General features: G+C 44.9%; 1 protein-coding gene across 4 annotated transcripts in view; it reads right to left on the bottom strand.

Annotated features, from left to right (window-relative positions):
• R3HCC1L (R3H domain and coiled-coil containing 1 like) overlaps window positions 1–15000 on the bottom strand; it is a 94108-nt gene that overhangs the window by 56926 nt on the left and 22182 nt on the right. For all 4 annotated transcript variants that reach the window (XM_075352234.1, XM_075352237.1, XM_075352235.1 and 1 more), the window contains 2 exons: window positions 2365–4223; window positions 124–299 (listed from right to left, as the gene is read on the bottom strand). In XM_075352234.1, the coding sequence (XP_075208349.1) occupies window positions 124–299; window positions 2365–4223 (2035 nt within the window). The remainder of the gene's footprint in view (window positions 1–123; window positions 300–2364; window positions 4224–15000) is intronic.

The following is a 15000-nucleotide window of genomic DNA, read 5'->3' as shown; positions in this document are numbered from 1 at the left end:
AAACAAAACAAAAAACCCTAAAACAAAATAAATAATAAAAATAAATAAAAATACAAAATGAATGATCAATTGCACAAAGTGAAACACCAAATCTAAAGCGTAACCTGAGCGGACAGGACTCACTGGTAACTGGCAAATGCGCGGAGTAAATCTTCGGTCTTAAATTCTGCAGGAAAGCCATAGATCTCAATCACATGTGACAGTTGTAGATCATCTATATCCGGCTCACTAGGCTCATAGTCGTAGTAGTTATATCTGGACTTCTTGGGGCTGTCGTGATCTCCATCACTCAATGATAGCTAAAAGAAAGGCAAGAGGCGCTGTCATATATTCATCATATAGTAGGAAATCACTCGCATTAAGTATTGTACATTTAAGCAGGTAACGAGCTTCTGTGAGACAGATTCAACATTTCTAATTCAATGTTCCAAATCTTTCACTTTAATTGTATTCTAAAATGTTAAATAAAGAATTTAAAAAAATAAATAAATAAAAAAAATAATTCTATCAGTAGTTACCACAAGGGGGAGCTCACTCCATATAGATTACTACAGCCACCACTAGGGGGAGAGCAATCCATACAGGTTTCTACAGCCATCATTAGGGGGAGCATACTGCATACAGATTTCTACAGTCACCATTAGGGGGAGCTCACTGCATACAGATGATTTCTACAGTCACCATTAGGGGGCGCACACTGCATACAGATTTCTACAGTCACCATTAGGGGGAGCTCACTGCATACAGATTTCTACAGTCACCATTAGGGGGAGCTCACTGCATGCAGATTTCTACAGTCACCATTAGGGGGAGCTCACTGCATGCAGATTTCTACAGTCACCATTAGGGGGAGCACACTGCATACAGATTTCTACAGTCACCATTAGGGGGAGCTCACTGCATACATATTTCTACAGTCACCATTAGGGGGAGCACACTGCATACAGATTTCTACAGTCACCATTAGGGGGAGCTCACTGCATACACATTTCTACAGCCACCATTTGGGGGAGCACATTGCATACAGATTTCTACAGTCACCATTAGGGAGAGCTCACTGCATACAAATTTCTACAGTCACCATTACAGGGAGCACATTGCATACAGATTTCTACAGTCACCATTAGGGGGAGCTCACTGCATACAAATTTCTACAGTCACCATTAGGGGGAGCTCACTACATACAGATTACTACAGCCACCACTAGGGGGAGCTCACTGTATACAGATTACTACAGATTTCTACAGCCACTAGGGAAAGCTTATAGCATACAGATTTCTACAGCCACTAATAGGATGAGCTCACTACCTACAGATGTTTAAAGCCACCACCAGGTGGAGCTCACTGTATACAGATTTCTACAGCCACCACTAGGGGGAGCTCACTATATACAGATTACTACAAAATTCTACAGCCACCTATAGGGAGGAATTCACTGCCTACAGATTTATAGTCACCATGGAGGAGTTTACTGCATACAGATATCTACAGCCACTTCAAGGTTGACCACTATCTACACATTTCTACAGTCACCTCTAGGGGGAGCTCTCTACATAGATTTTTACAGCCACCACTAGGGAGAGCTCACTACATACAGGTTACTACAGACACTACAAGGGGGAGCATAGAGCATACATATTTCTACAGCCACTAATAAAGTAAGCTCACCACCTACAGATGTCCAAAGCCACCACCAGGTGGAGCTCACTGCGCATGGATTTCTACAGGCACTACCAGGGGGAGCTCACTACATACAGATTTATACAATTACCACTGGGGGAGCACTATTCATGCAAATTTCTATAGCTCTCCTACAATGTCTATAGTAGGCTCCTCCTAGTGGTGACTGTAGACATTCAGAATTTTATGGTTTACCCATTTGGGTCAAACCACCTGCAAAGTCTGCACTGTGCTCATCATGCCCTGCACCACAGATGTAAAACATGCAAAATGTACTACATTACCCTAAAGAAAAGGGAATAAAAAGAGGACTCCCATGTATTAAATAAATACTTCAACTCTGACTTCTTTTTCTGTATCAGACACATTTAGAAAATGGACACTATAGAAGTGACTCAAGAAAGACCATAAAAATTATGCTAGTCTGCAGCCACCTCTAGGGGAAGCTAATGAATCTACTGAAGACAGATTCATTATGGAGGTTAATATATAAATATGTATACAGTGAGCTCCCCCTAGTGGTGACACCAGACAGACAGAATCTGATCATTGAACTCCTTAACCATGTGAGGTGCAGCAGAGGATTGTATGTTTTATATCCGTTATAAATGCAGATTTTCTTTATTTTACTTCGACAGTCTGAAAGAACGAGTCCTTCTTAAAAGGAGTCAATCAGCATTTTACCTCTTGAATATGGTGTGGATCGACACACTCGCCATCGTCATTAAAGAGAGAATCCCAGCTCTCTTCCTCGGTAGCGCTGGCTACACATGGAGTCACTTTATCAGTGGTTTCCAAAGAGGCCACACAAGGGTCTGACTCCGGGTCTGGATGCCCTCTCAGGACAAAGTCCGTGTCAGTCAATGAATTAGGTTGGTTTAGGTCATCTAAACAGACCATGCCTGTATTAGGGCACAAAATCGGCTCAACAGGATCCACCTTCGGACAAGGCCTTGGTTGCTTTGAAGGAGCCTCAGGAGGCTCTGCATTCACTCCTCCGGAAACAGAGTCCACTCCATCCAAACTGGTCAACTCCTCCACAACCTCATGGCTCGTAAATGCAGGATCAATGACCTCCATGCCCTCTGCTCCAGTGTCATTAGGAGCTGCATTTACTAACGCAGATGGATTCTCCACAGTCACAAGACCATGTGGATGCTCCGCATCTTGACCCCTCATAGTCCGCACCTCTTCACTACCCTGATCTATAACGTTTGCAGAGCTACACCTCCCCTCCAGTCCGGACGAACCTAAATAACGGCCCACGTCAACCGTCTCAGCCTCAAGTTCCCTATCAGTCTCGCTAACACCTTGAGCTGTATTGCCATTCACTGGCGATACATGCGCATGCATGCTATCTAATCCAGCTCTGGCGCCTTCACACGGGCATGCTTTATAGTCGGCTCCGCGGCAGGGCTCAATGGCGAGGACAATGGCTCTGTTCTCCTCCTGTAAGACATGCTCTGCTATAACAGGAGAGGGATCTAAATTCCTCTCTGTAATATTTTCTTGCCTTTCATACACGAGTGCATTACCCGTGTTATCGGCACTGCTTTCTAAGACTGTGAGCAGTCCAGATGGGTCTTTAATAGTGTCACTTACAGAGATTACTTCTGCACTATCTACGGCGGAGAATAAGCCGCCACTTTGGTGTACAGTCGTGCTGTCTATATTCTCTACTTTGCATCCCCAGCTGTTATCTACGGTATTAGATGGTAAACCTAAATTGGACTGATTACATACAATGGTTACGGCTTCTTTTAAGTCCTCTGCGCTGCTGGATAACTTCTCTAAGCTCTCTAAGCAGAGCTGGAACATGCCCTGTTTTCTTTTTAAAGTGTCTACGTAGCTTTCTGACTTCGAAGACTGACACTTTCCCTTGGCTTGAGCTTTCTTTCTGTACCTATCCCGTTCTTCCCAGGTATCACATGAGCTTCTTCTATAGCTGCACTTTTTTTCTTGGTGATGCTTGGCAGCAGTGGCCCAGGAACAAAAAGATTCAGTCTTTTTGGAAGAAGAACCATGGTGAACAGCAGAGGAGGAACCATGGTGAACAGCAGAGGAAGAACCATGGTGATCATTGGATGAAGAACCATGGTGAACGGCGTCAGTGGAATCATTGCGTGAAGCTGACAAGTGTCTTTCATCCGGTTTTGACATCGTCAATTTCTCATTGATGCTGAGGTTATTAAAAGTGTCACATAAGGAATCATTTTCAACCTGTTCCGTCGTGACAAGATCAGCTCCTTGGTCTCTGCGCTCAGACTGCTTCTTTAGAACGGGTGATTTAGAGGATGTCCCATCCTGATGGGCTCTATACTCGCGGCCTAAAGATTCCCAACTCCCCTTGTGGTTCCTGTATCTGGACCGATGTGGAGTTTTATTGGGTGAAAACTCTATAGAATCAGTGGAGTTTTCACTGCTGACGTTCCCATCATCTGCTGGAGGTCGCCTAGCCTTTGGAACGTACAAGGCTTTATCGGGTCTTCGATGTCGAGGTCGGCACTGATCCATTTTTTCCTCCATGTCCTGAGATAATTTATCTGTTTGTAGGGAAAGGAAAAAAAAATATATATAAAATCAATTTCAATATTTATTTTTTTCCACAATTTTGCTTAAAAACCTTTATATACTGAGAAGAAGGACCAGGGTATTTTGAGCCTTTAGTGCCAGTGTTAATTATTACTTTATAGTTGTTGTGATATCACTATTTTTTTTTTTATATACAAATACATTTTTTGCTTTTTCTAACTAATTTTAGTTTAGTTTGAAAAGACAATCAAGAAAGGTTAGCACTATTTTTTTTATAATTACTAATAATTATAATTAATTTTTATAATTATATTTTTATATAATTTATATAATATAATAATAATAATAATAATATAATTTTTATATAATATTTTTTTTTATAACTTGAAAACCTAAAAAAAAAAATAATGAAAAAAAATATATATGTTCTCAGTCTCAAATTTCCTAAATCAGAAGTCATATTTTAAAATTTACGGCAAACAATGATGAATGCTAATAAAAAGTTAGGTCAGCATGCTTTTTATTTTTTAAAGAGTGCACCATTAGTTGCCAGACGTTAATATATCAAATGTACAATATTGGACAATTGAGACAGAGAACTTTTTTTCATGGTGGATTTTATGTGTATATCCTAAAATCATTTGGCCAACTTGCTAAATCCTGCACCACAAATGTACACTAGTGCAGATTTAAGGACCACTGCACCCCGCTAGTGATTTAAAACAGGTGAAAGCTAAGCACTTAAAGGGATTTTAGGACATTTCAACAGAAAACAGCTCTGTAAGCGCAGCTCCTACTTTGGTGGGGTCTTTACTTGTGGCTTGATGATCCTTCTCCCAGTAAGGCCCCTTTCACACATCAGTTTTTTGCCATCAGTCACAATCAGTTTTCTCGACAGATTTGTCGCAGATTGTGGCTAAACTGATGCAACAGATCAGTTTTTCGACAGATCCCACTAGCTGGGGGCTAAATAATAATTGGAGCATGCTCAGTTAAAAATAATGGAACCCGTCGCCAGATTCCCTCATTTGAGAGATGGCGACAGATCCTGCGCCCATAGGCTTCCAATCTACCAAACGATGGATGGCGACGGATCCGTCGCTGTCCATTATTTTGCCGTACACAAAAAAAAGTTACTTTGGCCGTGGTCTCCATTCGACGGACAAACATTTTTCGATGGATCCGTTGAGCGACGGAGGAAACGTGAGGCCATCCATCGCAATTCATCGCGAATAGAAGTCGATGAGAAAAAAAAAAAAAGTGGATCCAGCGGCATCAGTTTTTTTCAAAATTCGTTGAATTTGTGAGACAGCCCCTTTGACCCTTTCCCTCTTCACAATGTAATAGCAGGTCATGGAGAGAATTCGAGCGCATGGCTCTGTACTTGGCAGGTGCCAGCTTTGTTGTTTCCTTCCTCTAACAGCAACGACGGGCTTGTTTGGATCACTCGTGTGTTACGACTGAACCCTAACACTTTCACGTGGATGGAGAAAACAGGAAAGATGTAAAACCAGAAATCCAATGGGTCCCTGTACTGGCCCTAGACCTGACCCTGATTTGTCCGTGCCTAACAGCAGAGAATGGCACCCTAAGATGATGTAATGGCGCCCCCAGTCTATGATACCTGCACCCAAAGCTATAACTCAAGTATAACACAAAAACAACAATAACAATGAAGTGCACACAACCAGATGGTGAGACCCAGGGCAAGGAATGTGCAAACACAGTCATACAGGAATAAAGAAACCGAAAAGAACAACAGAATATGTGGAAACCCTCAGAATCATAAATTATACAAAACAGGAGATAACTGGGAAGGGAATCGTAGAAACAAACTGCAGGGAATATCAATGTCTCAGTAAGAAAACCTTAACCAAGGAGCTGGGACTTCAGACAACCATCCATCCAGAACTGAGGCATGCGAGCAGTGAGTATAACTAGCCCTTTCCAAAATGTGATTAGGCAAACCAAACAAGAAAGTGCAAACACCTGAATAGAAGTGAAAGAGGAAGGTAGAGAATAAGACAGAAAGACAATAGATCCTTCAGCAGTTAGACCAACACAAAACAGGCTGACGTCCAACCAAGAGGGAGACTGACCAACAACCAGAGATCACCAGTGGAGTCATGACAATGACATTCTCAGTATCCGAATGTTGAATTTAAAGGGGTTGTCCAGACTTTGGGTTCAAGTCTGCAGTTTCTATATATCACTGTAAACTTGTGCTGCTAGTATTCTCCACAAGCTGGCAACCATGTGACTGCAAGAATGTGATTTGTGCCAACTAGACGTGTGTGGCTTTGCCTAATACAAGTGAATTGAGCGATGCCAGACACATCTAGCTGGAATGTGGCGAGAAGTATGCATATCGCCTGTCTGCTTCCGGCGCCACCTGTCACAGTCATCTCTTTATTGTAGAGGCTAGTGACAGGTGCTGGGCCAGAGTCTCTTTGCTTTGAGATTCGGCACATTAAATCTATGCCCTTTTCTTTGGCGAGGAGAGGGTTAATGTCTGTATTCCTTGCCAGCAAGAATTCCATTACCTTCCCAGGTGCTTCCGGGTTGGACCACTTCCAGTCCCTATATATACCCTCTGCTCCCTGTAGAGGGTGCCAGTTATTCACTTACTCATTTGGATGCTTGGCCTGGAGGTGGAAGGAGCTGGTGGAGGCCTCTCTGCAAGTTGCTGGTGTGGCTGCAGCTGTCTGTTGATGCGTTTCCCTCTGTCTGTCTTTCCTTTCCCTGGTGTTGTATTAGTGCAGTGGTGGAGCTAGCATCTCTCACCTACCAACTCACTAGCCAGGGTTAATACAGGGTCTGCCAGGGAATCAGGTATCCTGTTTGGCGACAGGTGCAAAACCTGTACAGGGATTGGCTTGGATAGTAGGGCACAGCTGCAGGTGAGTGAAGAAGGTGTCCCATCTATCCTCTCACTAGTGTTAGGTCCCAACATTGTTAAAGTGTCCCTGGTGTAACCCTTGTGTTGCAGTGTGTCATATCGTGCGCCACATCACCACTGAAGAATCCTGACAGCGTGCACTATGTGCGCTGTGAGGATTCACAAGCCTGCAGTCACAGAGTGATTGCAGACTTGAGCCACAAGCATGGACAACCCCTTTTCAGGGTGCTGTTGGGTTTCTCCCTGTTGTTGCTACCTTGGCTTTATGGGAGACTGTGATAACTAATATATAAAGCTGAGTGTATGTATGTACTGTATGTATGCACTGTATGTATGCATGTATGTATGTCCACTAAAGGAATCCGCACCGTCGCATTTACAATCACGAAATTTTGCACAGACGCCTCATGTGACTTAGGGAACGTTGTTATGATCTGGAACCATGGAAGATCACGATAGATCATATGCAAAAAAGGTGACAAGAGCATTGGCAACTAATCTGGCCGCCATCCCCTTACTAACCATCAACACTAGAAGTAGCTGAGGGGTGAATTAACATCCTATGCACCGCGAACCCAGGCGGAGAACTAGTTATCCTAAAGGAAGGAAGGATGAATAGCTCTCTGCCTCAGAAATAGACCGCAAAGGTATAGGAAGCCCCCCAAATTCAAAGACTACGGTGATATAGGAAAACACAATACACAGATGGATGATAGGATTAGCAAAGGTGAGGCCCTATTGACTAAATAGGAAAGGATAGGAAAGGGACTGATGGTGGCCAGAGGAAAAAAAGCCTACAAAAATCCAAATACCGGATAGCACATAAAGTCCTCAGATCGCACGATCTGAACTCCGTCCTATATCAGGCGCTCTTGTCAAACCAATGAACAGAAAAAAAAGGAAAAACTTACAAATTCAAGAGGCAACAAACATATGGACTTATATGAGCAATACTCCAAACATAGCTGCAGGGAGCTTCCCAGCTAAGCAACAGAGAGGGAAGATTCCTGAAAGCAAATGAACTGACAATAACCACAGTAAATGACAAACCCAGATAAGAACAAAAAGAACAAAACAACATAAGAAAGAACCAAGCACTTATCTGGGGTAGATGTGGTCTGGAGCAAGATGAGAAGGCTGGTAAACTAAAGAACAAGTGACAACCGGCTCAGACTGCTAGCAGACCAAGGTTAAAATAGGCAGAGAGTTAGCAATGAAAATGCCCATTGCTCCAGCACACCTGGTCTCTGTCCAAACCATTCCTGTCCACAAGAGGGAGCCTCACAGCAGCGAAAGCATAACTGACATTCACAACAGAACGTCATAGACTGTTTGGACGGGAAAATTTAACCCTGCGCTTTACAGTTACTCTCCAAAAAACCTGCCTTCATTAAAGTCAATGGAGCTGTGAGCTATTAGGTTATTAAGAGGAGCTGTGATTGGTTGCTATAGGAACAAAATAAATTGTTAGTATAAGAAGCTTCTGTGTGAGGTAATAAGATGTCGGTGGGGAAACGGATAGAGACAGAAAGATAGAAATGGACAGACGGGGGAACGAGACAGACAGATGGGGGAACGAGACAGACAGACGGGGGAACGAGACAGACAGACGGGGGAACGAGACAGACAGACGGGGGAACGAGACAGACAGACGGGGGAACGAGACAGACAGACGGGGGAACGAGACAGACAGACAGACGGGGGAACGAGACAGACAGACGGGGGAAAGAGACAGACAGACAGACGGGGGAACGAAACAGACAGACAGAGAGAGAGACTGATACAGACAGACACAGACAGACAAACTCGGAGACAGAGAGACAGTTACTATCCTGGGCAACGCCTGGGTACTACAGATAGTTTACTATATAATGCAATATTGAAGCACAGTATTGTATTGCAAATGATCAAACAATAGCAGGTTCAAGTCCCAAAATGAAAAGAAAGAAAAAAAATCAACAAAAATCATATCATTATATATATATATATATATATATATATATATATATATATATATAAAAGTAAAAAGCATGTCTGGTGTCAGAGCCACGGATTACAGCTGGACACTAATGGAGTAAAACTCAGTTCTGGAAACTACTGTAGATAAATTACTTTTACACTCCAGACCTATATGCCCTTTTATAATTATTTCCGCTACATGGTGGTTAATACGAGCTATAGAAATAGAAAACAGAAGCAATAGAAAAAGTTGACATAGGGAACATCTGCGCAAGTGTGAAAAAAAGCGCGCGGCTCGAGCCAAAGGTTAAGTTACTCGTAAACCGAGGTTCCACAGTACTTGACTAAGGCTATGTGCGCACGTAGCGTTTGTCCCTGCAGAAATTTCTGCAGCGATTTGAACAGCACACGTGCGCTTCAAATCGCTGTAGAAACAGTCCATAGTGAAAAAAAAAAGCCGATTCCATGCGCTCTGAGTGCAGCCCCTCCCATAGACAGAGCGGGGACTGCATGAAGAGCGCATGGAATGTGATATGTCACTTCTTAGAACGCGCGCTTCAGGCAGCAGCCGCAGCGCTGCGCTCTAATACGCCACGTGCGCACGTCTCCTGCACAATCTCCATAGATTGTGCTGGGGACGCAGGACGCATGCAGTTACGCTGCGGTGCAGATCGCAGCGTAACTGCATGCAAATACGCAACGTGCGCACATAGCCTAAAGGTCCAGTCACACTAAGCAACTTACCAGCGATCCCAACAACGATAGGGATCGCTGGTAAGTTGCTAGGAGGTTGCTGGTGAGATGTCACACTGCGACGCTCCAGCGATCCCACCAGCAACCTGACCTGGCAGGGATCGCTGGAGCGTCGCTACACAAGTTGCTGGTGAGCTCACCAGCAACCAGTGACAAGCCCCCAGCGCCGCGTGGAAGATGCTGCGCTTGGTAACTAAGGTAAATATCGGGTAACCAACCCGATATTTACCTTGGTTACCACCGCACGTGCAGAGAGCAGGGAGCAGCGCACACTGAGCGCTGGCTCTCTGCTCTCCTAGTTACAGCACACATGGGGTTAATTACCCGATGTGTGCTGCAGCTAAATGTGCACAGAGCAGGGAGCAGCGCACAATGCTTAGCGCTGGCTCCCTGCTCTCCTAGTTACAGCACACATCGGGTTAATTACCCGATGTGTGCTGCAGCTACATGTGCACAGAGCAGGGAGCAGCGCACAATGCTTAGCGCTGGCTCCTTGCTCTCCTAGTTACAGCACACATCGGGTTAATTACCCGATGTGTGCTGCAGCTACATGTGCACAGAGCAGGAGCCGGCACTGACAGTGAGAGCGGCGGAGGCTGGTAACAAAGGTAAATATCGGGTAACCAAGGACAGGGCTTCTTGGTTACACGATGTTTACATTGGTTACCAGCCTCCGCAGAAGCCGCCTCCTGCTGCCTGCACATTTAGTTGTTGCTCTCTCGCTGTCACACACAGCGATCTGTGCTTCACAGCGGGACAGCAACAACTAAAAAATGGCCCAGGACATTCAGCAACAACCAACGACCTCACAGCAGGGGCCAGGTTGTTGCTGGATGTCACACACAGCAACATCGCTAGCAACGTCACAAAAGTTGTTCGTTAGCAGCGATGTTGCTAGCGATGTTGCTTAGTGTGACGGGGCCTTAACTCCAACATCACACTGAATTCTATGGAGCTTACAACAAGATAACAGGATAAGGTACAGCTATAAAAGCTACTGATCCTGAAAGATCTCCTTAAGCCTTAAAGATAACATTAGTATTGTACTACAAAATCACCTGAAAGACTCCCTTTTAAGTGTGTTATTTTTTTAACACTTCTTCTACATTTTTGTTTTTATTTTTTATTCCATTTTAGCTGCATATTCAGCATAGAAATACACAGATACCTAATACAGTAAATAAATGTTGTACGTTTCTACAAGTTCTCCCCAGTATATGTCACTAAGAAGAGAGGCTGGTTCCCAGTGTCCTCCATATTATCCCCTCCTTACAGTGTTCTGCTCCTCAGGCTTTTGATCATGTCACTGAGGGGTCTTACTGCCGTGATTGGAGTTCATGCTGACCCCAGCAGTTGGAGCGGGAATCCAGCTTTTAGAATGTATAAATGCATCATAACTGCATTGTGTGAACACGGCCTTAAAGGGATATTCTAGTAAGAAGCATTTTTTCATCGTGTACCAGCTGGATAGAAGACAAAAGTTAGGCTATTAAGGGCCTGACCATGGGGACCTCCAATGACTGCCAGAATATAACTTGATCCTCGATCCCTTAGCTACATAACAGCTTGGAGGTGTTTGAAAGTATAGGAGGTGGAGGATGCGCCTTGCTTTTCCATTCAAAGTCCTCCTCTAAAATAGCATTTATCTACTGGATGGAATAGACCTTTAAAAAAAATCACTGTAATATCAAACTGCATAAAGCAGTATCCTAAGTGAATAGAAGAAACCTTGCAATATATCATCACAGAAATACATTTCTTTCTCCATTTATGAGCCACTTCTCTAAACGCTTCATTCATTCTGAAAAATTATTAAAACCCATCTTGGTCTAAACAGGATAGACTGCCAGTTTACTAAGGGAACAGATTGCAGCTGCCTATTGAAGTCTATGGAGCCGGGAGAGGAAGGAGGAGCATAGTGAAAAGAGACACACAGTCCAGTTCTGGCGATTTCTATTAAAGGGTTATTGACCCCTCAAAAAAAAAAAAAAAAAAAATTATTCTCCAACTGTAGGCTAGAAGATAAACTCAACCTCAGGTGGAGGGACCAATGGACGGACCCCCAGCAATCAGTTGCTTATTCCCCATCGTCTTGGACAAAGCTGAGTGTGTGCATGCTTAGCCTCCACTCCATTCATTGTCTATGGGATTGCCGGAGAAAGCAGAATGTTCAGATATTTTCAGCAGTCCAATTGACAGTGATTGGAGTGGCGGCCGAGCATGTGTGCCTTCGATTTATTCAAAAAAGGGCTACAAAGCCTCATTCTTGGGGTTCCATAGCTGGGGCCCTCATGGATCAGCTAGTTATAACCTATTATGCAGATAGAGAATAAGTTGTTTATTTTGGGGGGTTGTAATACCGAATCGCTGCATTATAATACGCCACGTGCGCACGGCTCCTGCAAAATCTCCATAGACTGTGCAGGGGACGCAGGACGCATGCAGTTACGCTGCGGTGCAGAACGCAGCGTAACTGCATGCAATACGCACACGTGCGCACATAGCCTAAATATTTCATCCCAGTGCGGGATTCACTGTTACACTGCTCAGTATCCAGAGCTCCGTTCTCAGGCCCCCTTTGATCAGCAAGTTATGACCTATTATGTGGCTAGGGAATAAACTGTTTATTTTTTTGGGGGTGGAATACCTCTTTAAGTGTTTCATCCCAGTGCTGGATTCATTATTATTATTATTTATTATTATTGCGCCATTAATTCCATGGCGCTTTACAAGTGAAAGAGGGTATACGTACAACAATCATTAACAGTACAAAACAGACTGGTACAGGAGGAGAGAGGACCCTGCCCGCGAAGGAGGAGAGAGAGGACCCTGCCCGCGAAGGAGGAGAGAGAGGACCCTGCCCGCGAAGGAGGAGAGAGAGGACCCTGCCCGCGAAGGAGGAGAGAGAGGACCCTGCCCGCGAAGGAGGAGAGAGAGGACCCTGCCCGCGAAGGAGGAGAGAGAGGACCCTGCCCGCGAAGGAGGAGAGAGGACCCTGCCCGCGAGGAGGAGAGAGGACCCTGCCCACGAGGAGAAGACAGGACCCTGCCCACGAGGAGAAGACAGGACCCTGCCCACGAGGAGGAGGAGAGAGGACCCTGCCCGCGAGGAGGAGAGAGGACCCTGCCCGCGAGGAGGAGAGAGGACCCTGCCCGCGAGGAGGAGAGAGGACCCTGCCCACGAGGAGGAGAGAGGACCCTGCCCGCGAGGGCTCACAGTCTACAGGGAATGGGTGAGAGTATAATAGGTGAGGACAGAAATGGTTGCGCAGTGGTCTACTGGACTGAGGGCTATTGTAGGTTGTAGGCTTGTTGGAAGAGGTGGGTCTTGAGGTTCCTCTTGAAGCTTTTCATGGTAGGCGAGAGTCTGATGTGTTGTGGCAGAGCGTTCCAGAGTATAGGGGAGGCACAGGAGAAATCATGTACGCGATTGTGGGAAGAGGAGATGAGAGGGGAGTAGAGAAGGAGATCTTGTGAGGATCTGAGGTTGCGTGCAGGTAGGTACCGGGAGACTAGGTCACAGATGTAGGGAGGAGACAGGTTGTGGATGGTTTTGTATGTCATGGTTAATGTTTTGAACTTGAGTCGTTGGGCAATGGGAAGCCAGTGAAGGGATTGGCAGAGTGGCGAGGCTGGGGAGTAGCGAGGGGAGAGGTGGATTAAGCGGGCCGCAGAGTTTAGAATAGATTGGAGGGGTGCAAGAGTGTTGGAAGGGAGGCCAGAGAGCAGGAGGTTGCAGTAGTCGAGGCGGGAGATGATGAGGGCATGCACTAATGTTTTTGCTGATTCTTGGTTAAGGGAGGCACGGATCCTGGAGATATTTTTGAGTTGTAATCTGCATGAGGTGAAGAGGGCTTAGATGTGTGGCTTGAAGGATAGAGCAGATGCTCTATAGTGTTGAATAATGACTTCCATTCTGCCGCTACTTCTGAACATGAGCAACCTGGAGACAGGAGAGCAGGAATCCCTCCTGTCTGTGTATAAGAGACACCATAGCATAGGGGAAAAGCAAAATATACATCATATAATGGAGAGAAATAATGTTACCTAAAGTGACGATATACACAAAGAAACATAAATTACTCCGAGCTGCTCCAATTCAATTTTGTAGTATTTTCGGTCCTAATGACAAACTACAACAGAGAAGAAAAAAAACAAAAAAAAACCAAAACGTTTCCTACAGGAGATGGAGAATAAAATATAATATACCATCAGGATTTGCTACTCAAACAGGACAATCCCTTTAACTGTCCATTTGGAAAAGGTAAAATTGCAAAGAGCATATCCTATATCCCTCCGTGTGCGCATATTATGGGACATATATGCGCTGGATGAGCAGTGCTCCCGCAGCGTCAGCTGGATTGCCAGGCAGCGGTGTGCAGGCTTTGCTTCTCACCTTGGCTTTATGTTTGGTGTGACATGTACCGGGGCCGGTACAGAGGAGCAGACGTCTTGCTTTTAGCAGAAGAAAGCGGTTCCCGTCTGTCAGGGGAGCCGCTATTCTCTGATGTGCTGTGCAGAGAAAAGAGCAATAAAGCTGCATTCTGGAGGACATAAAACGCCACACTAAATAAAGCGGAGCTATCCTGCACTACAGAAGGAAGGAGGAGCGGGCGCAGCGGCACAGAGAACCGCACGCGGACATTACGGGTAATGAGGCCGAGCAAAGAGAGACGGTGACGGCATCAACCGGCGGCCTCCGCCACCGTAGCCGATTCAATGCACGTCCTCATATAGCCCTTCCTAAGAATACCCGCAGGGCCTATAGATTTATTGCAAAAATGCTGCAAAACATGGACAGATCAGCCCAATTCATGGCAATTGGGGCATGCTGCAATACCGTATACCGCCATCAGATAATAGTGGCGCTATTTTCCTAGAAACAAGAGTGCACCTTTTTGCAAACAACCACTTTAAAGAGGAGCGTATCAGAAAATTACCTATTGTTTCAATCATTTGTTTATGCTAAATCTCTTGAAGAAAAAAAACAAAGCATTTTTACTTTTTATATTGATACCTATATAAAAAGGGAAAAACTTGCAATTTTTACACTGGCTACAAAGGGTTAATATTAGATTGATGCTTCCTAGACTAAAGGCCGCTTTACACACTGCGATATCGTACCGATATCTCCAGTGTGGGTACCCGCCCCCATCGGTTGTGCGACACGGGTCAATC

The sequence above is a fragment of the Anomaloglossus baeobatrachus genome, chromosome 5 (genome assembly GCF_048569485.1).
Source record: "Anomaloglossus baeobatrachus isolate aAnoBae1 chromosome 5, aAnoBae1.hap1, whole genome shotgun sequence".
Classification (NCBI taxonomy): domain Eukaryota; kingdom Metazoa; phylum Chordata; class Amphibia; order Anura; family Aromobatidae; genus Anomaloglossus; species Anomaloglossus baeobatrachus.
The sequence above is the reverse complement of the archived record's forward strand: the minus strand, read 5'-3'. Positions and strand labels throughout refer to the sequence as shown.